Source organism: Salmo trutta, chromosome 3 (assembly GCF_901001165.1).
Source record: "Salmo trutta chromosome 3, fSalTru1.1, whole genome shotgun sequence".
NCBI lineage: Eukaryota > Metazoa > Chordata > Actinopteri > Salmoniformes > Salmonidae > Salmo > Salmo trutta.
In genome coordinates, this window is record NC_042959.1 from 36,671,770 (window position 1) to 36,694,301 (window position 22,532).

General features: G+C 42.0%; 2 protein-coding genes across 2 annotated transcripts; one reads left to right on the top strand and one right to left on the bottom strand.

Annotated features, from left to right (window-relative positions):
* Positions 1-268: 268 nt before the first annotated feature.
* Positions 269-11,841, bottom strand: phykpl (5-phosphohydroxy-L-lysine phospho-lyase). The gene is made up of 13 exons (XM_029733373.1): positions 11,658-11,841; positions 11,428-11,546; positions 4,946-5,105; positions 4,765-4,839; positions 4,578-4,665; positions 4,371-4,487; positions 4,114-4,196; positions 3,701-3,926; positions 3,405-3,559; positions 3,150-3,239; positions 2,817-2,947; positions 858-902; positions 269-544 (listed from the first exon to the last, which is right to left on the bottom strand). Exons 1-12 carry the CDS (start codon positions 11,714-11,716, stop codon positions 859-861), a joined length of 1,347 nt encoding a protein of 448 aa, XP_029589233.1. The 5' UTR covers positions 11,717-11,841; the 3' UTR covers positions 269-544; position 858.
* Positions 11,842-12,413: 572 nt separating this feature from the next.
* Positions 12,414-18,796, top strand: LOC115174646 (protein FAM53C). The gene is made up of 5 exons (XM_029733384.1): positions 12,414-12,492; positions 15,125-15,348; positions 15,440-15,500; positions 15,620-16,422; positions 17,378-18,796. Exons 2-5 carry the CDS (start codon positions 15,268-15,270, stop codon positions 17,618-17,620), a joined length of 1,188 nt encoding a protein of 395 aa, XP_029589244.1. The 5' UTR covers positions 12,414-12,492; positions 15,125-15,267; the 3' UTR covers positions 17,621-18,796.
* Positions 18,797-22,532: the final 3,736 nt, after the last annotated feature.

Below are 22,532 nucleotides of genomic sequence, written 5' to 3' on the forward strand. Positions count from 1 at the left end.
ACCACAGGTGGACTCCAATCAAGTTGTAGAAACATCTCAAGGATGATCAATGGAAACAGGATGCACATGAGCTCAATTTCGAGTCTCATAGCAAAGGGTCTGAATACCTATGTAAATAAAGTATTTCTGTTTTTAATTTTCTTTAAATTATCAAAATGGGGTATTGTATGTAGATTGATGAGGATTTCATCTATTGTCAAAGGGTCTGAATACTTTCCGAATGCACTGTATTTCCACAGGGAAGTATAAATGCGAGGAGGATCAAAACTCATAAGTACATTGTGTTATTGTACAAATGTATTGCCTTTCTGTTGCATATGTCACTGCTTCTCTTATGTCCCTCATGCAGAATCAAAAGCAGTCACTAATTCCACTTCATGAACTGTCACAAACCATTCTTGTGTTGTTAGATCTAGTAGTGTAATCTTAATGATTTAAAAAAAATATATATATATCCTTAATTGTGGTATGGATCTGTGAGATTGGCTGTGTTGAATACTTCTGCATTCCTTCCCTTGTCAACTCCAAGATGACTCCAGTTTGTCTGAAAAGCAAAAGATGCAAGTTGTAGGACCGTATCCACAAAACGCCTCAAAGTCAGGATGCCAATATAGGATCAGTGTAGCCTTTTCTATGGACAGATCCTAGATAAGCACTTCTACTCTGAGATTTGTAGATACGGGCCCCAATGCTCTGCCCTATGAAATCCAATGTCTGAGAAATGCACTTTTTAACGGTTAGTGAAATCTACTGGAGGAGTACATCACAATATCAACAACACTACCTCTGACTCCTTCTGATTGTGACCAATTCTTACTGTCTGATGCAATTAAATCTTTCTACAGGTTTGTACAAACCTTAGAAATCTCCACTGTCCAGTTTTTGATGACTGCGCCTCATGTCTGAAAAGGAAAAGTAGAATTGTCAACAGGTCCCTACACACCTGCTTAAGTGGTGTGTACTATTGATCTGTTAAGACTGTTGTGTAATTGCCATTGGCCCGGTTCAGAAATAGTCGGCAGATATACGAATCAGGTCGGTGCAGGCTCCCTGAACCTTCAGTTCCGCAAACACTGCAGTGGTAGAGTCTAAGTTGGGTTAAAAAGACTGGGTATTCTGTCTCCTTAAAGGGAAAATCCACCCAAAATCACTCACTTTTAATTTACAGTGTTAAATGTCACTATGTGAGAACAACATTTTTTGTGAACAAATGTTTCATTTTGGCGTTATAATAAGGTTGGCAGCAACATGGAAAATCATTGTGGAAATCTTTTGCAGCTCCAGTCGACTACAAAATCCACAATGCAATGCTCTCTATGGGCTGGCTGGCTAGCTAGCTACCTAGCAAATGTAGCTACACACAATACCAAAGACAATATCAGCATGTAAAGTAGCTAGTTAGCTGTAAAATCGACTAAACAAACTGCACTATCAATTTAGGAGTCTACAATTTCACCATGTTCAACCTACAGATTGTTGTACCTCACAGTGGCGCAGCAGTCTAAGGCACTGCATCTCAAACTAGAGGCGTCACTACAGACCCAGGTTTGATTCCAGGCTGTATCACAATCGGCCATGATTGGGAGTCCCATATGGCGGCACACAATTGGCCCAGCGTCGTTAGGGTTTGGCCGGGGTAGGCCGTCATTGTAAATAAGAATTAATTCTTAACTGACTTGCATAGTTAAAGGTTAAATAACAAAACAAAGTGGAGTCTAACATTTGCAACGGCAGACATACTTTTGATCAAATGGAAAACGTTGCCCATGCTACGTCAATAAGCCGCATGGTGCATTCTGTGTGATTCTGGGACAAGAGCGCTCTCCTTCAAGGAGTGAATGGGAGTCTATTGGGCGCCAGCTAAAAAAACAAAAACATTAGCACGAACTTCGTCAACAAGAAGTACAACATTACATATATTTTCCAAGATTTGAGATAATTAACTTGCTATCTAATATCGTATTGCTTTGGAATCGTGACAGTACGTACTTTCTAGGAAAATAGACACTTTTCTCAACATATATACTGACTTTGAGAAGGGATTGCGTGATGATTAGCTAAGTATCCGCGTGACGCAGCATGACAACGGGAACGCGATTGGTCGACAGTCTGTTGGGTTGGGCGTTATACGTTCTTTCAGTCATTGGATTCCTATCTCCTTTCTATAATATCTCTGGCAACTGCACCATGCAATGCACCCTGGACTAAAGAGGCAGACAAATAGGAAACGTGCTAGGTTCTCAGTTAAATTACACATTTCTCTAGGTAGGAATATGGCAAAAATATAATCAATGGCTCACTTGACTGAAGACATTGGACAGTATTGAAATGTGACATGTATGATAGACGTTTTCGCGATCCAAAAGACGTATTCCTATTTACATTTAAGTCATTTAGCAGACGCTCTTATCCAGAGCGACTTACAGTAGTGAATACATTTCATACATTTTTTCCCCCTTCCGTACTGGTCCCCCGTGGGAATCGAACCCACAACCCTGGCGTTGCAAACACCACGCTCTACCAACTGAGCCACAAGGGACCGGTTTGTGGACTTCCAGCCGGTCTATTAACTTCCAGTGAGAGGCTTTATCACGGTGTTACGTCATACAGGACGGATTTCTGCCTGCTTGAACGCCAATAACTCAGATAAACATGAAATGACCCAGGGAATCGATAGAACATCCCTCGGAGACGCACAAAAACAATATAATATTCAAAATGGGTGAACCTTTCCTTTAAGTATAATAAATGTATACTATACAACTGTGTACATGTATTGTGATAAGTCAAGGCTATAGGGTAAGTGTTCCAGTCACCTGTGAGAATGTGGTGTATCCTGTCTGCCACCAAGTCTGCATCCTCCATACTGAAGCACATGGGAGGTTTAAACTTGACAATGTTCTCCCAGGGGCCGTCTGTACTGACACAGATATAATCCTCTTTCAGTCTGGAATGGGAGAAGAGACCAAAGGATATTTCCGCTTACAGGTTCTCTTCTAAAAGTAATGCAAAGATTTATACCAAAATAAGAATAGTGTTAACTCTTCACTGAATTGTGACTGCAGCAAACACTGACACACGTTGATATGATTGTATAGTTGTTGCTTCACAAGGCCTCGTAGCAGTGAATGACCAGTCTGACCCCACACCTTCTGACAACTTGCGCTGCTGCGTCTGTAGCTGGGGTTCTCTGTTCTTTGTCGGTGACCATCTCCAAGCCCACAAACAGCCCCACTCCACTGCCAAGAGTAAACACAAAGCCAGTTATTGTATACTGTCTTCAGCCAGTATCTCAGAATGGATCATGCTGTAGACTAGAGAGTATGAGGTTGACGGCAAGGTCATATGTGAGTAGTTATTATAGAGACATTCCCTTCACGTAATCCACGTCATAGGCCACCTACCGGACGTCTCCAATGATTGGATGTTTGGTCTGTAGCTGTGTCAGCCGGTCCAATAGGTGTCCTCCTACTCTTGAGGAGTTCCCCCTCAGGTCCTCCTTCTCAATCACGTCTAGGACAGCCAGGCCGATGGCACACGACACTGGGTTACCGCCAAACTGCAGTCACAGGAGAACCACAAACCATGATTAGGGATGAGACTCCTAATATGAGTTACACATATACACCATGAATGTTTGTGCACGGTTAACATTATTTAATAGGCAGAATATAGGTTGTAACAGCCACCCGTTTCTCACTGTATTGAAGTACTCCACTCCGTTGGCTGTGAAGGCGCCAGCGATCTCCGCTGTGGTTGCTACACATGACAGGGGATGTCCGTTGCCCATCGGCTTGCCCATAGTCACTATGTCAGGGCTAAAATCATCACCTTGCAGCTGGAAAGCCCAGAAATGGCTCCCCACACGCCCAAAACCTGTTTGCACCTCGTCTGCCACAAACACTCCGCCTGCAGAGCGCACGTATCTGTCGAGACAGAGAGATACCAACACTCACTGTCACATGTCAAAGATAAAAGCAACAGCTTTTACTATCATAATGGCCTCAATCCTAACTCAAATGAGGATTTGGCTCTTCGTCCTTTTCTTCACAGATGAGAAAATGGTAAAGTATAATAGTGCACTAATATTTTATGCTCAGAGGCAGTACCTACTCTGCTACTTTAGTTGAGTATCCCTTGGGCAAGAGGATTTGGCCTGCAACACTGGGCAATGACTCGGCAAAAAATGCTGAAACCTGTAGGTTGCAAGTCAGTTTTGAGTTATTAGACCCAAAGAATTAGTACAATACTTATGAACATTGTTATTACACTGTTACTACACTAATCAGCATTACACCCTGCTCGGTGTCCAAATTGAGACTATTTTCGAACATTCCTTCTCCATGCAAAACCTATTGTATTTACCGTACCTTGCGACCTTTTTGGTGCACCTTGTCTATCACATCCTTCACAGTATCTGCATATGCCTGGGCTGGGTTGGGATGGTCCTCTCTGAATATACCTCTATAGGTGTCTGGTATGGGTGCCTGTAAGGATTAAAGGGGAAAATTAAAATTTTAGCTTTTTGTAGCACACGCCAAAAAATAGAGGCATGCGATATGTATCCTCTTACACACCACGTGAACCCACTCTTTCTGTCCTGTCAGCTTCTGGAACTTGTACGGACTGATATCGATGAGCGAAGTCAGGTGCCCATGATATGCACTAGTATGGAGGAAGAGGGGAAAAGAGGAAGAAGTACATTTAGAGAAGAAATCTACTGAGATTAGTAGTTGTTTTTGTGTGATATGTGAGAAACCTTACTGTTCAAGCACAATGACGTCTTCATGTTGGGTGTACTGGTGGGCCAAGCGTAGTGCCAGATCATTGGCCTCTGAACTGTTGGGAGACATATATATTACATTATTCTTCCTATATCTTACGCGGATGTCATTGGGGCTGTGCTTCAGGAGGAAGTCATAGGTTGTAGGACATGGTGTCTTACCCTGAGTTGACAAAATAGAAGACACTCAGCTTGTCGGGCAGAGTGGCAGCGAGGCGGTCGGCATACTGAACGATATTGTCGTGAAGGAAGCGCGAATTGGCATTCAGAAGCTTCATCTGCGTTGTGGCTGCTTGTGTGATGCTGGGATGACAGTGACCCACTGTAGGTGCATAGGTGCAACAACAATCCAACGTTCCCATTGTTTCGTTACATACACTAACCACTAGGAGGTACTATCATGTTGATTATGTTGTGGTACGACTGTAATGTTCAAAGGGCTTTGGACTGTGTCCCTTGCTCTCTCAAAATATTATTCACCAAATACAGCAGAATATTTATCAAATCAGATGCATTAAAATAATGTCATCAATAGAGAGCAACAGTAATGACATCTTTTTGTAGGCACTAACTCCGCCATGGTTTGTTGAACAAAGCCTATGGGAAAATGTATGGAGTTTTTGGATAAATTCCGAAAATAAGGTCTGTGGTAAATACAGGCTTAGGAGATCTTAAACGTTTTGTTCTATTAGATCATCTTCATCAGGTCACTTTTGGTGAATTTTGAAGCATTTACCCAGAGGGCATACGACATGATAAAGACGGCTTTTACTAGTTGAAATCTGGTCGGGACATCTTATAACCAGATCACAACCAGATTAAGACACATTTTTTACGTAGGAAAAAAAAAATACATCTTATATTGGTTGATATCGGGTTTTTGGTTGAAATCTGACTGAAATACTGACCAGTTATCTAAATTCTACTCAATGAAAAGACATCAATCTATATAAACATGGGCATAGTGTTTGTGGGCCATGAACCCATTGAATATAAGACAATAGAAGCATTACAATTATTACAGTTGGACTAATGTTCTTTTTCAGCAGGGTTTGCATGATTCAGACCGGGCAGAATAATTTTACTCTGGGCTCCGGATATTTCTACCCGGGCCGAGTCCAATTCAGCTTATCTGGCCCGATTAACTTTTTCAGGAGTAGGGCCATTTAAGGTTTTTATTTGGCAGGTGTTGAAAGTAGGGCCGTTAAAATGCAGTACAGTGAAATAATGGTTGTTTAATTAATGATATCTGGTAGCTTGTTGTGTGTGTTGGCTTCTAATGGTCATTTTTCATTTGTGTTAGCTAATTGCACTGTTTATTGTGCTGCACATTTTCTTCTGTTCCACTGAATTCTATTTGGAAGTTCTATTATGACTAACTATTTATTTAAGAAATAAAACATAAGCCTGTCTTTTATTTCAAAAGCATACTACAATCCACCAGGATTTATAAAACCCTACTTTTAATCGCAATTATTTCCACAACTAATTAGTCTAAAATTATTCCACCTGAATTTGACCCCGAAAATATGGCTATTATATTTTTCCTTAAAGGCTTTAAGCAATTCACATAATGCGTGCAGTAATTTAATTTTAATTTCAGTAGCTAAATAAGGAGGCAGGCATATCAGTTCCAGTTAAAAGTTGGATGGGAAGCTGTGCCTCGCGCACAGTAATAGATCTCTGTGCACAGGCAGCCTGCTTGCGCGAGCGCATCAGTCAACAACAACATTTTCTAAAAATGTACACAAAAAACTTCTGAAAGATTTTACTGCTAAGTGGTAGTCCCTGTTCTCCTGCATCATTGTTTTACTTTTGTAGGTAAAGGGGCATTTTGTTGGGGGGAAAAACCCCAAGGAATAATTAGCTAGCTTGCTAACTAACTAACTCAGCTGGCTAATTTTAACTAGCTAACATTAGCTCTCTGGCTAATCCTCCATGGATATGGTAAATTTTCATTTTTACCTGTTGTGGGTGTTGGTTGTAGCTAGCTTGCAAACAGATTGACATTTTAATATCTGTTCAATTAATAATAGCAAATGTGTGTGTTCTGTATGAGAGGGGGGGAGAGATGATTGTGATCACAATCACGTATAGAAAAGATTGTCATCATGTCAATATTTTGTCATGCTAGCTATGTGAGTGTGTGTGTGAGAGAGAGAGAGAGAGAGAGAGAGAGAGAGAGAGAGAGAGAGAGAGAGATGGTACATGAATACACATATAGGAAACATTGATTGTGTGTGAAACAGAAGATAGCTTAATTCTTGAAATGTGTACCCCCAATATGGATGTGAAGATTTTCTTGATTCATTTTTATTTAACCTTTATTTAACTAGGCAAGTCAGTTAAGAACAAATTCTTATTTTACCTACCCCTCCCATAAACCGGACGACGCTGAGCCAATTGTGCGGCACCCTAATGGACTCCCGATCACGGCCGGTTATGATACAGCCCAGGCTCGAACCAGGGTCACTCGGGAGCCCATTCATCAGAGATCCTTCTATTTTTGTGTATTTTGTATTTGACAATACAATTCATTTTGCCTATCCCTGCTCCCCCTTTTCAATTCTTTATTATTTTTTGGCAGGAATCTTCTAGCTTGGATGGAAGGATGGAGGAGTGAACAAAGGGAAGGAGTACTGAAGTTTTGTTGCCTAGCACTCTCCATCTGCCTGACTGCCAGATTGCTGAGGGGCAACATAGTCAATGTACTTGCTAGGCTACGTCTAACTTAGTGAAGAGCTTAGGCAATGGTTAATCATGATTCATCTTTGTCTTTACAGCTCCTGAAACATGTCAATGACCTGATGTATGGGGTCTACAACAGTTACCAGTGACCTATTCTGCCACATCCCAGTGAAAGGAGAGAGCAGAACCACCCCTCCTTAAACCCATAGTGATTGACAGTAAGTTGTGTGCTAGATGTTTTTTTGTCTTCTGTTTGATACTTTTTGTCTTCTGTTTGATACATTTTGTCTTCTGTTTGATACTTTTTTTCTCTGGATTAGGTCTCACTGAGACTGGATTACCCAAGAGACATGCTATTCAGCTTCCCATGATTGCCTAATCTTACACTTTTGAAAAAATAGGTGGTATATGGAACCTAAAACGGTTCATCTGTTGTCCCTATAGGAAAACCTTTTGAAGAACACTTTTTGGTTCCAGGTAGAACCCCTTGGTTCCTGGTAGAACTATGTTGGATTCCATGTAGAACCCTTTCCTCAGAGGGTTCTACATGGAACGCAAAAGGGTTATACCTGAAACGCAAAATGGTTCTACCTGGAACCAAAAAGGGTTCTCCTATGGGGACAGCAGAAGAACCCTTTGGAAAGTCGAAGAACCCTTTTGGAACCTTTTTTTTCCTAAGAGTGTTGCGTAAGTAAATCCAATTGAAATAGCACTGCTTCTAATAACATATGTTTGTATAGCAAATAAAATACAATTTTAACTCCCCCTTCTTTTTTTTCAGTTGCAAAACCTGTGTCCTGATCAACAGACACCTCCCTTGTTGAGTCATGTATAGTTTCTCACATTTCTCTCTTGCTCATTCTCCTCGCTCACTCAAACATGTGCGCAGTTGCAGAGAAGAGGAAGAGATTTGCCAATTACAGTGCATTCGGAAAGTATTCAGACACCTTGACTTGTTCCACATTTTGTTACCTTACAGCCTTATTCTAAAATGGATTAAACTATTTTTTTCCCTCCCTCAATCTATACACAATACACCATAATGACAAAGCAAACACTGTTTTTTGGAATTTTTTGCATTTAATTAAAATTAAGAAAAAAACGGAAATAGCAGATTTACATAAGTATTCAGACCCTTTACTCAGTAAAGGCAGTGATTACAGCCTCAAGTCTTCTTGGGTATGATGCTACAAGCTTGGCACACCTGTATTTGCGGAGTTTCTCCCATTCTTCCCTGCAGATCCTCTCATGCTCTGTCAGGTTGGATGGGGAGCGTTGCTGCACAGTTATTTTCAGGTCTCTCCAGAGATGTTCTATTGGGTTCAAGTCCGGGCTCTGGTTGGGCCACTCAAGGACATTCAGAGACTTGTTCTGAAGCCACTGCTGCATTGTCTTGGCTGTGTACTTAGGGTCATTGTCCTGTTGGAAGTTGAACCTTTGCCCCAGTCTGAGGTCCTGAGCGCTTTAGAGCAGGTTTTCATCAAGGATCTCTCTGTACTTTGCTCCGTTCATCTTTCCCTCGATTCTGACAAGTCTCCCAGTCCCATAAAGGCCTGATTGTTAGAGTGCTGCAGAGATGGTTGTCCTTCTGGAAGGTTCTCCCATCTCCACAGAGGAACTCTGTAGCTCTGTCAGAGTGACCATCGGGTTCTTGGTCACCTCCCTAACCAAGGCCCTTTTCCCCCGATTGCTCAGTTTGCTCCCCCGATTGCTCAGCTATAGGAAGAGTATTGGTGGTTCCAAACTTCTTCCATTTAAGAATGATGGAGGCCACTGTGTTCTTGGGAACCTTCAATGCTGCAGAATATTTTTGGTACCCTTCCCCAGTTCCGTGCCTTGACACAATTCTGTCTCTGAGTTCTACATACAATTCCTTTGACCCCATGGCTTGGTTTTTGCTCTGACATACATTGTCAATTATGGGAATTTATATAGACAGGTGTGTACCTTTCCAAATCATGTCCAATCAATTGAATTTACCACAGGTGGACTCCCAATAAAGTTGTAGAAACATCAAGGATGATCAATGGAAACAGGATGCATCTGAGCTCAATGTTGAGTCTCATAGCAAAGGGTCTGAATACTTATGTAAATAAGGTATTTCTGTTTTTTACTTGCAATAAATTTGCAAAAAATTCACTTTGTCATTTTGTGGTATTTGTGTGTAGATTGATGAGCAAAAATGTTTATTTAATCAATTTTAGAATAAAGCTGTAACGTAACAAAATGTGGAAAAAGTCAAGGGGTCTGAATACTTTCCGATTGAACTGTACACCCATTTCTAACAATGTTATAATGGCGATTCTGATCCAACCATAAATTCATACACTGTGCCCCTGGCCTGATAGGATGGAAGTTCAACATGTAGCTAGATTTGCCAATTACACCCATTTCTAACAATGTTTGTTGCAGGAATGATATGACAGACATAACCTTTGAACAAGATAATATTTGATTGTCTCTTTATTACCTCTTTACACATACTTTAAATGTTGCGTTTAGCTTTCTTTTCTTAAGACTGCCAAGCTGTCTTCAATTGGGGGAACCTTTGTCCGGGATAATGTCCTCAGGATTATGGAGCGGTGTGTTTCTATGAAGTTGTTTGAATATTAAACATGTATTAGGATTAAGCAAAACTTTATCATTTGGAGAGGAGTTAAAAATTGTAATTTTACAACTACTGTGTAATTTTGATATCCTCTTTCTTAAAATGTTTCAGATTGATGACCAATGAATTAATGTCCCACTTCAATATGAAGTAACAGAGGAGTGAACATGCCTTTGCTACCCCTTTTAGTAGATTAAGACTGTTAAATATATTTTACTGTGCGTTATTGTTATGTACTGTCCTGCATGCCCACATGAAAAATCAGGAGCTTGGTGTGTCGCAGGCCCTCTGGAAAGGCTTTAAATATGCCCCTGAATGCCGTGGTGGAGAAGGACGCAAAGTATGTATATGAGCAAGTTGCTCTTTTTTTGAAGACATCTCTAAGCTAAAACTGCCACAAAATCGTTTAACTAGTACCATGGAAATATTTTTTTGCCAGCTGAGTCCACCAAGTTACATCAAGAATGTCCTTTTCTAGTTGTCTTTTAAAATCTCAAATGTATAAAGTTGTAATGCACTGATTCTCTTCATCGCAGATCTGACCAATCGCATGACTCTTGAAGAGGGCCACTACGCTCCAGATCGCCTTCTGCGCTCAGAGGTCCTTGATGACAACCTACCCCCTCACACCACTCCGTATGAATCACTAATCAAATAAAACAATAGGCCTTTATATAGTCTGTGTCCCAGTCTTTCTGTGCATGCAATTAATGTCTGTGGGTGAATTATGAAAAAATGACTGTATGCAGATGTGCAAAGAATTGTGATAATAGATTTGTTTGTGCCATTGCTTGATCTATTTTAAAATGTAAGAATATGTTGCTGATTAACTTGAATTGGTTACTATGGAAACACATAGAAATGTAATGAACAATGTTTTCAATGTCCTACTTTATCCTCTGCAATACTTTTTACAGTAAACTTAGAAAAAAAGGTGCTATCCAGAACCTAAAAGGGTTATTCGGCTGTCCCCATAGGATAACCTTTTTGGTTCCAGGTAGAACCCTTTTGAGTTCTAAGTAGGACCCTTTCCACGGTTCTACATGGAACCCAAAAGGGTTATACGTGGAACCCAAAAGCCTTCTCCCTAGAACCAAAAAGAGTACAGCCGAAGAACCCTTTTGGAACCTATTTTTCTAAGAGTATAGGTAATACACTGTAGTCAGGTGGTCATTACCAGGTTATGATGCGGTGTTAACCTCAGACCTTATTTTCGGCGTTTAACTTTATTCCAAAACTATTCATTTCCCATTCATTTTGCACATAGGAATGGCTGAACGATCCTGAGGTATATCATTTCCGATTTGTTATACTACAAGTTGGCGAGCTCTATAGATGTGTTTCTTACCGTGCTGAACGTTGCTGATACAGTCCAAGTACCGCTTGCCATTTTCATCATACAAATACTGTCCTCTGGCTCTGACTATCTTCACCGGATCGTCTGAATAGAAGAGTCTGCAAGACTGCCTAGGAGAGACATAATTTCAACCATTTTATATGTCAGTGAATCATTTCATACGAGGGCCAAACGTTGTTGCTGCCAGCTTGAGTTTCTTCAAGTCATGCACAGTTACATACCCAATCAGTTTCTTTCGCATTGCAAGAGTCTCTTTTTTCCTGAACATTTCCAACGCCATTTTCACTGCGTTTCTCTTAGTTTGTATTACTAAATTGAACTCCAGATTCTAGTTGTCTTTTCCGTCATTACAACTTTCTGAAGAAATCACGTGGATTTTCATAACTGCGCATGCGTCTGTCTGAATGACGTGGATGCATTCTGGATTATAATTTTATATATATATATATATATATATATATATATATATATATGTGTGTGTGTGTGTCTGTCTTTTTGTGTGAAAACTATCATTTTAGTTTTCTTTCCCATGCAAAAACTTGTACTTAATTCACAGCACCTCATCTTCACGAAAATTTTACAAACTACACTACCCAGAGTTCAAAACATGTTTTTGTCGAGAGCTGGGATCCCGCCGGGCACATTAATTTCCAAAAGGACTAATAAAAACTGTGGTAGTGGCAAAAGACCAACCCAACCGACACATTGCTAACCTATTATCACAGAAAAATGCTGTACAGTATTCAATGCGTTTTTCTTTAGAATACTTTCTGTCAACTGTTTTTCTACTTTCAGAAGAATGGAGGGGGGGGTGATTTTGAAGAATCAAAAAGCAAAACTTTTTCACCTTTAAGATTTACATTTAATTTTGGAGACGATATATAGTTAATTCCTAGATGGATTGCGATATAAATAGATTTTGTGTAATAAAGATACAAGCATGTTAGACGTTTCAACCACCCCTTTTTAATGGTTTATTCCGATGGCTATATATTCAGTGCAAGGCCATCAACTACCCCGTGCTGCTTTCGGTTGCTAAGGAGACACGGTGGGCAGGTAAATTAATCATCGAGCTAGCCACGAAGCAGTCTTGTGTTGCTGTCAATAATCAACGTCATTTTAAGCTACATTTATTATACCGCTATGTACATTAATTCAGATACGTTGACAATTAGATGCGTAAGCATGACAACATAGAAAACTAGCTAATTGCTAGCGGAGTGATAAGCCGGACTGTCAGTTCCCACGGGCTGAATGCTAGCTAAACTTAGCTAGACTTGAGTCGGCTTGCTAACTAGGTGGTTGTCAAGTTAACGTTATCTGACCTGGACAGCTAATGTAGGCCAAATGAATAACCGCTAGCTTAGCTAGACATGCTTGTGGTAATACTGCAATTTGTTAGCCAACACTGACCGGTTAGTTTGTCTGAACTTGCAAACTGTTACGTTTAATTACTAGCCAGCTGCCTGGTTGGCCCACCACACAGACCGTATTGCTACTGGCTAACGGTAACTAGCTAATTGCTCTCGTAGCCATCATTAGCCTCTAAGCTTCGTATTTGGGATGATGACCAAATCTAACGTCATAAATGTTGAAGTTGCTTGCAAACTGGCACCATGCCATATTGCTACTAGTTAGCCTATTTATATTAGCAAGCACCAATCCAATTGGTCACATTTGTTGTAGCGTTAGTAGGCTAGCTTGCCTACTACTAGGTAAGTAGTAACTAGCTAGATCAGAAGATGGAGACCTCTGAGCTGACCACAAGTGTGTCGGTTTACCAGGCACTCCAATTATTGATTTGAGAGTTTCTTTGCTTAACTTCCAAAAACAGTTGCCTGCTAAGTTGCAAGCTTTAACGTCTTTCTAAACATGTTGAGGTTCAGTTAGGTTAACTGTATGGGTTTGTCAGTGAGTGGAACACGTGTGCCATTTAAACAACTTCTTATTATTAAAATTACCATGCACGTCTTAGTCACTAGCGTTTGTAATTGTTTTGATAGGTTTGACATTTAAAGTGTATTGGTGATGATTCTCCCACAAATCAAGTCCAGTCATGAACTTATTAAGTCAGCTTATCTGTCAAATGGCTCGTCCATGGCACCAGCTTTTGAGTTGTATTTAGTGTTGCGTTTTTCATGTGCTGTTGAATTAACTTGCCACATGGAAACTAAGTCCCTGTAGGCCACATAGCCCCCTAAGCCTAAGCACTTAAAGCAACAGTGGCTAGTAGGTGGGGGAAAGTCCCCATAGTTCCCAAAACCAGAAAGAGACCTCTGTCACCCACATTGGGATAACTACATAGGCAGTTGGAAGTGGTTTATCAATTGTTGGTTTTTATATCTTTTGGTTTCGTTGTGCACAATAATTACACAGAAGAGTGCAAAGGTTGCAATGACTAGTCAAGTGTTGTATCTGGGCCGATCTTATTTGGTGTGGCAGAGAATCAGTGTGTTCCCATAGGGTGTGTCTAGTTTCAATACCTGTTACATTTGTTTTAAAGCTGACTGACTCTGGCATTTGCATGGGGGGAAAAATGCATGGTGTGGAATGTGTCGGTGGACAAAACAAACTGGCACCTTGTTTTGCTTGTCACTGCATGGTGCTTAGTTGTGCTCAGGTTCTTTTATGCATATTTTGTTTTCTCTGTGCCTTGGTCATTTTAAGGTCCTTCTAGTCCCATTTTCCACTTTCTCTTCCCCCTTTTGTCTGGCTCAGAGTGGGCATGGCATGCCTATGGCCCCAATCCCCCTCCGTTTCACACACTTCCCCCATCCTCCCCCTCTTTTCCTCCTCTCGCTCTCCCTCCCCCTCCCCCTCCATTCTCCTCACAGCCCTCTACAAGGGCCACACTATTAGCACTCACTTTGAATTGGACCCACTTGACTATAATGTGCCTTGGTATTGTCCTGAACTCAATGTAACAGTCTAGCTTCTGTCCCTCTCCTCACCCCTACCTGGGCTCGAACCAGGGACCCTCTGCACACATCAACAACTGACACCCACGAAGCATCGTTACTCATCGCGCCACAAAAGTCGCGGCCCTTGTGGAGCAAGGGGAACAACTACTTCAGGTCTCAGTGCGAGTGACGTCACCTGATTGAAACGCTATTAGAGCGCACCACCGCTAACTAACTAGCCATTTCACGTCGGTTACATCTGTGCAACTAATAAATTATTTTGTTTATTTTCTTACATTGCAGAAAACATTAATTTTCTTTATCGGATTTGTGTTCTTCACATCATCGCTTTTTCAGGTTGCACTTCTGCTGTCACTTTGCGTACCTTTCATCTCTGAGGCAGGAGCTAGCCTATGTCCTAGTATGTCTCCTATAACTCTTATCTGGCAAGGCAGAACACTCATTAGGGCGGTGATCACTCTTCCTCCTTTTGGTCTTCTCACAAAACGGTGTCAAAATAGCTGCATATGAGTTTTGCATGCTTGTAAGAGGGAGAACAAATTACAAGTACAGTAAGTATCTTGACACTTTATGATGCGCACGTTCCTGGTATTACCCAACGCAAAGATGTGGGATTAACAGGAAATTGACTTGCACACCCAATTATTCTGTATCCATGATGCTCAGATTGATGTGCTAATCCAATCCCTGGTAAAATAAATCATTTGAGTATGGTCTACTACTCGGCATTAAAATGTGGATGCTCTGCTTACTCTTTCCCTGTTCAGGTAGGATGATGAAGACATTGTCTCAGTGAGTTTGGAAGGGTCAGTCTGGCCGGTTGAGGTGGGGAGGGGACACCACTAACCTCCCCAGCAGTCTGACGGACTGACACAAACCACCCCTTCCTCATTGGCATCAGCGTGTCACCATGGTGACGCTCATCACAGAACAACTCCGCAGACAGAATCTGGAGGAGCCCCCTTACCGCAGGGCTTTCTCTCTTAATGTGGTGAGCATGCCATGTGATACAGACTAGCTGTTTTGTAGCTCTTCTTCTATGAGGAATTACCATTGCTATAAATCCCTTATCTTTGTTTCAGTCGTTGCCTGAAGTGGGTTCTAGCCCCACGGTGTGTTGGCGCGGGTATGGGTTGAATCCAGGTAAGGATCCATTAATTCCTGAAACTTTTATGAAGGTGTCTCATACAAAGCTCCCACAAACATTAACTTGGGGAAGGGCCAACATTAAGTCATGTTTTTGGTTTGTTTCACTTCCACAGAGAGCAGTTGGTCTATGTTCCCATCCTCCAAGACCCATCTGCAGGATGCCGCCTCTGTCCTGTCCTCCCTGGACCCCCTAGGAACCCCTCTCCCCAGCACCTCTGCGACAAACATGTCCCTACAGAGCTCCCCGCCGCTACCCCCTCCTCCCCCCAAACGCCACTGTCGCTCCCTGTCCGTCCCTGAGGACCTGTCCCGCTGCCGCACCCCCTGGCGCCCTAGCGCCTCCAAGATCTGGACCCCCGTCAAGCGCCGCTGCCACAGCGGTGGGGGGGTGGCCGGCATGGGGGTTGGCTCCTTGGTGGGCTCTGTACCCCTCCGAGGCCCCAGCTCTTCCCTCACCTCCTCCCTGCACTCTTCCTCCAGTCCCACCTTCTTCAGCCTGGCCCTGTCCCCTGACTCCCCTCTCCCTTGGAGCGTTTCCTGGGACCACTATGACCCGCCCAGGGAGAGCTGCACAGGCTTATTCCCCTCTTCCTGCTCCTCCTCCCCGGCCACGCTGGGTTCCTGTCGTCCCCTGCAGCAGCGCCGCTTCTCCCTGTCCCCTGTGCACATCCTGCCCCCCCAGCCCTCTCCAGCTCTAGCCAGTCGCTACATTGGGATGGAGGCCCCGGCCCCCTCTCCCGCTCCCTCCTCGGCCTGTAGTACCCCGTCGTCCTCAAGGCGTGTCCTGCCCCTCCGTCTCCCACGCTGCCACTCTCAGCCCTGTGATCTACGTAAGCCCGGCCTGAAGCGACGCCATGACCCAGACACGCTCCCCAACTACACCAGGCCCGGCCTTGACTTCAGCAAGATGACTCAGGTGAGCTGGATGGCATGTTCATCAGTTTTAAGGCCTATTAAATAAGATAAATGCAATATATAGAGCCAAAAATACACAGCATCCTTTAGTCAGAGCAAACTTAATTTGCCTGTGAGTGGCAGGAGTCCTGAAGCTCCCCCCCCAGCTCTCCTGCCTCTCCCCACAGACCAGAGTGTTTATGTTGGGATCATTAGCGAGGAGAAATGGGCCTCTGGTTCTCTGAATCGCTCTCCCCTCATGAGACAGAACTACTGCTCTCACATTCCTGTCCCAGCCAGACCAGTCTGGATTTGGGTTCAGGGTGTGGTGGTGTTGGGACTGTGCTGCCTGGCTATGTAGGCTCACTGCCCTGACCCGACGTGTATGTGTGTTTTTGGGCTGACCCTTGCATTCCTGTGTCCGGTCGTTGATGCATGACCAATTGCTTGCCCCTATGGACATCCACCACCCAGCCATCTATATTTAACCACTGGATTTGGGCAACGCTACTGACTTCCTGTTCTGAGGAGTGATGTCATCACTTCTCCTTTCTCTTTTGCGGTTTTCTCTCACCCCCAGTTGATTTTTATGGCCTTCTGGGCGTTGGACCTGAGGGGGTGTGACTGAAGCTGCTGCTGGTTTTTGCAGCTGGCTGTGTGTGTGTCCTTGTCATGTTTTAAGATGGTGGGTGGTGGTTTATGAAATGGCTGCCTTTCTGGTGTAAAAAGATAAAGGGACTGCACAGAGTTGGCGCTGGCTGGGGTCTCAGAGCAGGATGAGGAAATAGCCAGAACATTTGCATATTATTTGCATAGACTGTCCTTAGGTGGACTTTGAGTTTCTCACACATGGTATTGAGTAACCATGGAAAATACTAAAAGCTGTATGTTTATTAGTTTCATGTAAAGCTGATTTTATTTTTGCACAATGAAGACGTTGCTGTATTTATTGTTTTCTTCCATGTCCTGTGTTTTAGATTCGCAGTGGGGAGCCCCTGGTGTGTGGAGCAGCTGTTTGCATGGGTCTGGAGCCTGTTTTAGGGGACTTCAGAGGAACCTTTTCACCTGCAGACCTCCTGGGAAGAACCAGCATTGGACCGCTTAGTGAAAGTGAGGAGGAGGAAGAGAAAATAAATATGGGTGTGCTAGAGGCTGGACACCAGAGTGTGTTTGAAAGAGACTGCACAGAACTGGACTTGAACCTCATTGAGGAGAACTGAAAGAGGTACCTGGTGCTCTCTGTGTGATTGATATTCATAATCATATCCGCAACACACCTACTTTATATAAATGTTTTCAGTGAAGGTAAAATAAATAAATGCACACCCCTGGCTGAGCCCTCAGGAACCTGCTGCCTTCCTAGGGGCCATACCAGGGACCCTTCATATCACTGGCTGACTGTAGACTAATAAGAATCAATATTACCATTATTGTAATGCTAGAGCAACTTTGACAACCTCATGTTATTCAGCATTTTGGGACAATGTAATTCTGCGTGACCATACTCTGTGGGTAAATGTGTATACCCAGAAACCCAATGGAGATAAAGGCTAAGAAATGATGATTTCTGAAGGTACAAAATAGGCACTTCTTAATAATCTGGGTAGTTGGTGTACGACTGATAATACCGTTATAAAAAATGATGCAGTTTGGTTTCTATGGTCACTCTTGTCGCCATTGTACATTTCTGAACGTATGGTCAGTTGCGTTGCTGATTGAAGGCCTCTGAAAATGTTACACAAGCAGAAGCCTGCACACACATCTGTTTTCATGGGTGTATTATTACTACTACTGTCTGATGCGTTTGATTTGGCCCTGTCGAATACCCACACCAGTAAAGGGAAACAAATAGGGACACGTGCTTTCCTCAGCTGGCGAATGGATCTTTACTGCTTTCTTTCCCCATACTTCTTGGACAATAATGCATTCATTCGTTCTCCAAACCACTTATCCACCATTGGAAGAAATCAACATTGTACATTCATCATGCCTTAAGCTCACTATAAAAATAAGCTGTTGCTGTTTTTTGTTCATAACATCCAGATTTCTTCTTGGTCGCCCATAGAAATGGAACCTAGATTCTACATTCTATTTCTTTGGTCTCTCCATTCTCTGTTTCCCACTAATGAACAGATCAAACTTGCACTGTAATAGGATTTGAATAATTGACTCGCTGCAGTTGGATCCTATAGGGCACAATGTAATAATGTACTGTACAGTGGTCACTTGGAAACCATTTTGTGTGAGTGTATGTGTGTGAGAAGAAACCAGTAGCGATGCAAAGGATTGGTGGCCTTTCGGAGAATTTTTATTGTATGTTTTCAGATGGAAGTGTCCTCTTACACAATTTGTGTACAAATAAAGTTTATTAGAGAATCATTTTGCAAGAAACCCCCCCACCTTGTCCTGTGTTTCTTTCAGTGGGAGATTGTTTTAAATTAATAGTTCACCCAAATTACATATTGGTTTCTTTACCCTCCAAGCGGTTGCTTTGGTTTAGCTAGCAAATGATAACGGGCTAATGTGATGCTCCATTAGTCGTTATCGTATAGGTACTGTTTGGCGTAGTATCACCAAATTCTTTATGCTGCTATCTTCATTCTCGATTTGGCCATGCATGTACCTTCTAAAATGTCTGTGTCCAGCTGCAGGGGGTTTATTTGAATTTATTAAAATGTGTTTCTCCATGAAGTAATCTAACAGTGTGTATGCCGCCATATTGTCTATTTCAAATCTTATCTCATTGATCGAGACAGGTAAGTGTCTTCATGACGTGGCACTTGGGAGTGAACCCACCTGTCTTAGTCAGTGATTGAAGATTTGAAGTAGAAATGGTTTACTTATTGCCCCCACCCCCACATAAACTACTATCTTATTTATCCACCATATTTGGTTTAGCTTCCAAATGATATTATTTGAGCATTTCTGGCACAAATCCCATTCTAGTCATAGGACCGATATTAGCATATCTCATGCATTATGTCCAAATCATTCGAAAGTATAAAAAAATGTATTTTGAAGCTAAAAAAAAGTCACCTATAGATGATTTGAACATAAGCAGTGCTTGACTTGGGATGGAATAAGTGCAGGAGCTGTCTTTTTCCAAGTCGAGTCATTGGACTACGTTCACCAAAATTCACAAATGACATTATGCTATAGCTATAGAGACCTCTGATTAGTCACTGTTAACGGTTTATACACATTTTTCATGACTTCTCCATGACTTTTAACCAACTTTTCATGACTTATAGTCTACATGAACAAGTAAGCATTATTGGCACTGGAAAGATGCTGTGTCTGATTCCATGCCATTGTGCCTTTGATCAATGCACTTAACCCCCCCCACATAGAACTGCACTGTTTGTCACATGTTGTCAACATGCGGTCAACCTTCCGTCTGGAGAGCTTCTGGGTGTGCGTGCTTGGCTTTTGATCCAGCCCTGAAACACTCAAGTCTGCTTATCAAGGTCCTGTTGAGGAGCTGATTTTTAGGCTACAATGTGGTTAATACTATGGTCTTCATAAAAGTATTCCCTCATTCAATAAATCATGGATGAAATGGATAAGGTAGGCTACTTCAATGCACTGTATCTAACTAGACATGTTTATATATAAGGCTCAAATATGAATTTTTCAGGTTGAGATCTATGCACATGCTTAGTTAGCTGTAGTTAACTAGCGAGATAACTGCTACAAGTTATGTTTTGAATTGACGATCTAGTTAGTCTCTCTGTCATTATTGTATACCTGCTGCTGAAATGTCGCGCTCTCTCTCCTCGGGCAACGGCCCACTCACACTGGCACACAAGGCAGCTTCACAGACATGCACTGAAGGGTCATTCCGATAATGGCTGATATGTAGTTATTTTTATTGGTTGATCATATTTAATAAGTGTGCTTTCATGAATTACATTAAAAACAAGTTTGAAACAAATTCATATGACTTTTCATGACCATACAAACCCAAATTTGACATTTTGGAACAGTGCATATTCAATCTGCGCAATCTCGAACAGCCTACTGTCACGCACAGATTCACAGACCAGTGGCAAATAAACTTGTACAAAGCCGGATCAAGAAAAGAATGCACACTCCCCATGTGAAACCACCCTGGTCCCCAGGACCTCCGCATGTGGCTTCTTTACCTGCGGGTTAGTATGAGACCAGCCACCCAGACAGCTGATGAAACTGAGGAGTATTTCTGTCTGTAATAAAGCTCTTTTGTGGGGAAAACTTGTTCTTACTGGCTGGGCCTGGCTCCCTAGTGTGTGGGCCTGGCTCCCCAGTGGGTGAGATTATGCCCTCCCAGGCCCACCCATGGCTGCGCCCCTGCCCAGTCATGTGAAATCCATAGATTAGGACTTAATGGAATTATTTCAATTGACTGATTTCCTTATATGAATTGTAACTCAGTCAAATCGTTCAAATTGTTGCATGTTGCATTTATATTTCTGTACAGTATAATTTGGGTGAACTATCCCTTTAAGATTGGTTGGGGTTTGCATATTGATAGGAGTCAAATGGGATGACCAAAAAAGATTGGTGTATATGTTATAAGATTTCTTTATGCAACATGTTTGATTGCAAGATTATAATGTCAACATGAAAACATCCACTCGAGAAAATGTTACCTTAGTCCAGAGAGGATAGGGGACATTATTGACTATATACTGTCACCTGGCGGTCAACACTGAGTTATCTAAACTTTCTAAAGGTTGGACAAATCATTGAGATATAAAGTTATTTCATTCCTGTAAGATATGTAGGAAGGTAAAACACAAACAATATAACAATGAATTGCTCTATATTCATTAACCTTACAGAGATCAGTGACCCAGTAAAAAAATATAGAATTAGCTGCAAAGAGCATTGCATGATACGTCGTAATAGTTTCTTCAATATATCATCAACGTGAACACGTATTATGGAGAAAGTCATTGGGTGCAGTGTTGCTATGTCCGCAGTTTTCCAACAATTAGGCTACTTTGAAAACGATGTCGCAGATGAAAATGTATTGTCGGTTTTTTGGACTACTTCTAATATATTTCACTGTGAACTGCTGCTGCTGACTATCAGGCAGTGTGCAGGCTGTTTCTGAGTTAGTGAACGGTAGAGAGGGTTGAGGGGCGAAGGGGTGTGTGTGCCATTCCGCCACCATACGCAAGACCAAAAAATGCTGCCACTCACAAAACTAGAATTGTCCCAGTAAGCAAAATGACATTGAAAATACTTCTAAAATACGTATTTTCCAGAAGTTGACGTTAGGTTCAATTTAGATTCTGAATGGAAGGTGAAAAGGTATTTTCCGTATGTTTAAAATACATATTTTTGAGAACAATGAAAAGGCATATTTTCCAGACATTGAAAAATAAGTATTTTCCGGACATTAAAATCAGGTTCATTTCGGGCTCCCGAATGGTGCAGCGGTCAAAGGCACTGTATCTCAGTGCTAGAGGCATCACTATAGACCCTCGTTTGATTCCAGGCTGTATCACAACTGGCCATGTTTGGGAGTCCCATAGGGCGGTGTACAATTGGCCCAGGGTCGTCCAGGTTAGGGTTTGGCCGGGGTAGGCCGTCATTGTAAATAAGAATTAGTTCTTAACTGACTTGCCTAGATAAATAAAGGTTAAATCTAAAATATAAATACATTTGGTTCGAAATGAAAGTTGAAAAAATGTATTTTCCTGATGTTGAAAATACAGTTGAAGTCAGAAGTTTACATACACCTTAGCCAAAAACATTTAAACTCAGTTTTTCACAATTCCTGACATTTAATCCTAGTAGAAATTCCCTGTTTTAGGTCAGTTAGGATCACCACTTTATTTTAAGAATGTGAAATATCAGAATAATAGTAGAGAGAATGATTTATTTCAGCGTTTATTTCTTTCATCACATTCCCAGTGGGTCAGAAGTTTACATACACTCAATTAGTATTTGGTAGCATTGCCTTTAAATTGTTAAACTTGAGTCAAACGTTTTGGGTAGCCTTCCACAAGCTTCCCACAATAAGTTGCGTGAATTTTGGCTCGTTCCTCCTGACAGAGCTGGTGTAACTGAGTCAGGTTTGTAGGCCTCCTTGCTCGCGCACGCTTTTTCAGTTCTGCCCACATATTTTCTATAGGATTGAGG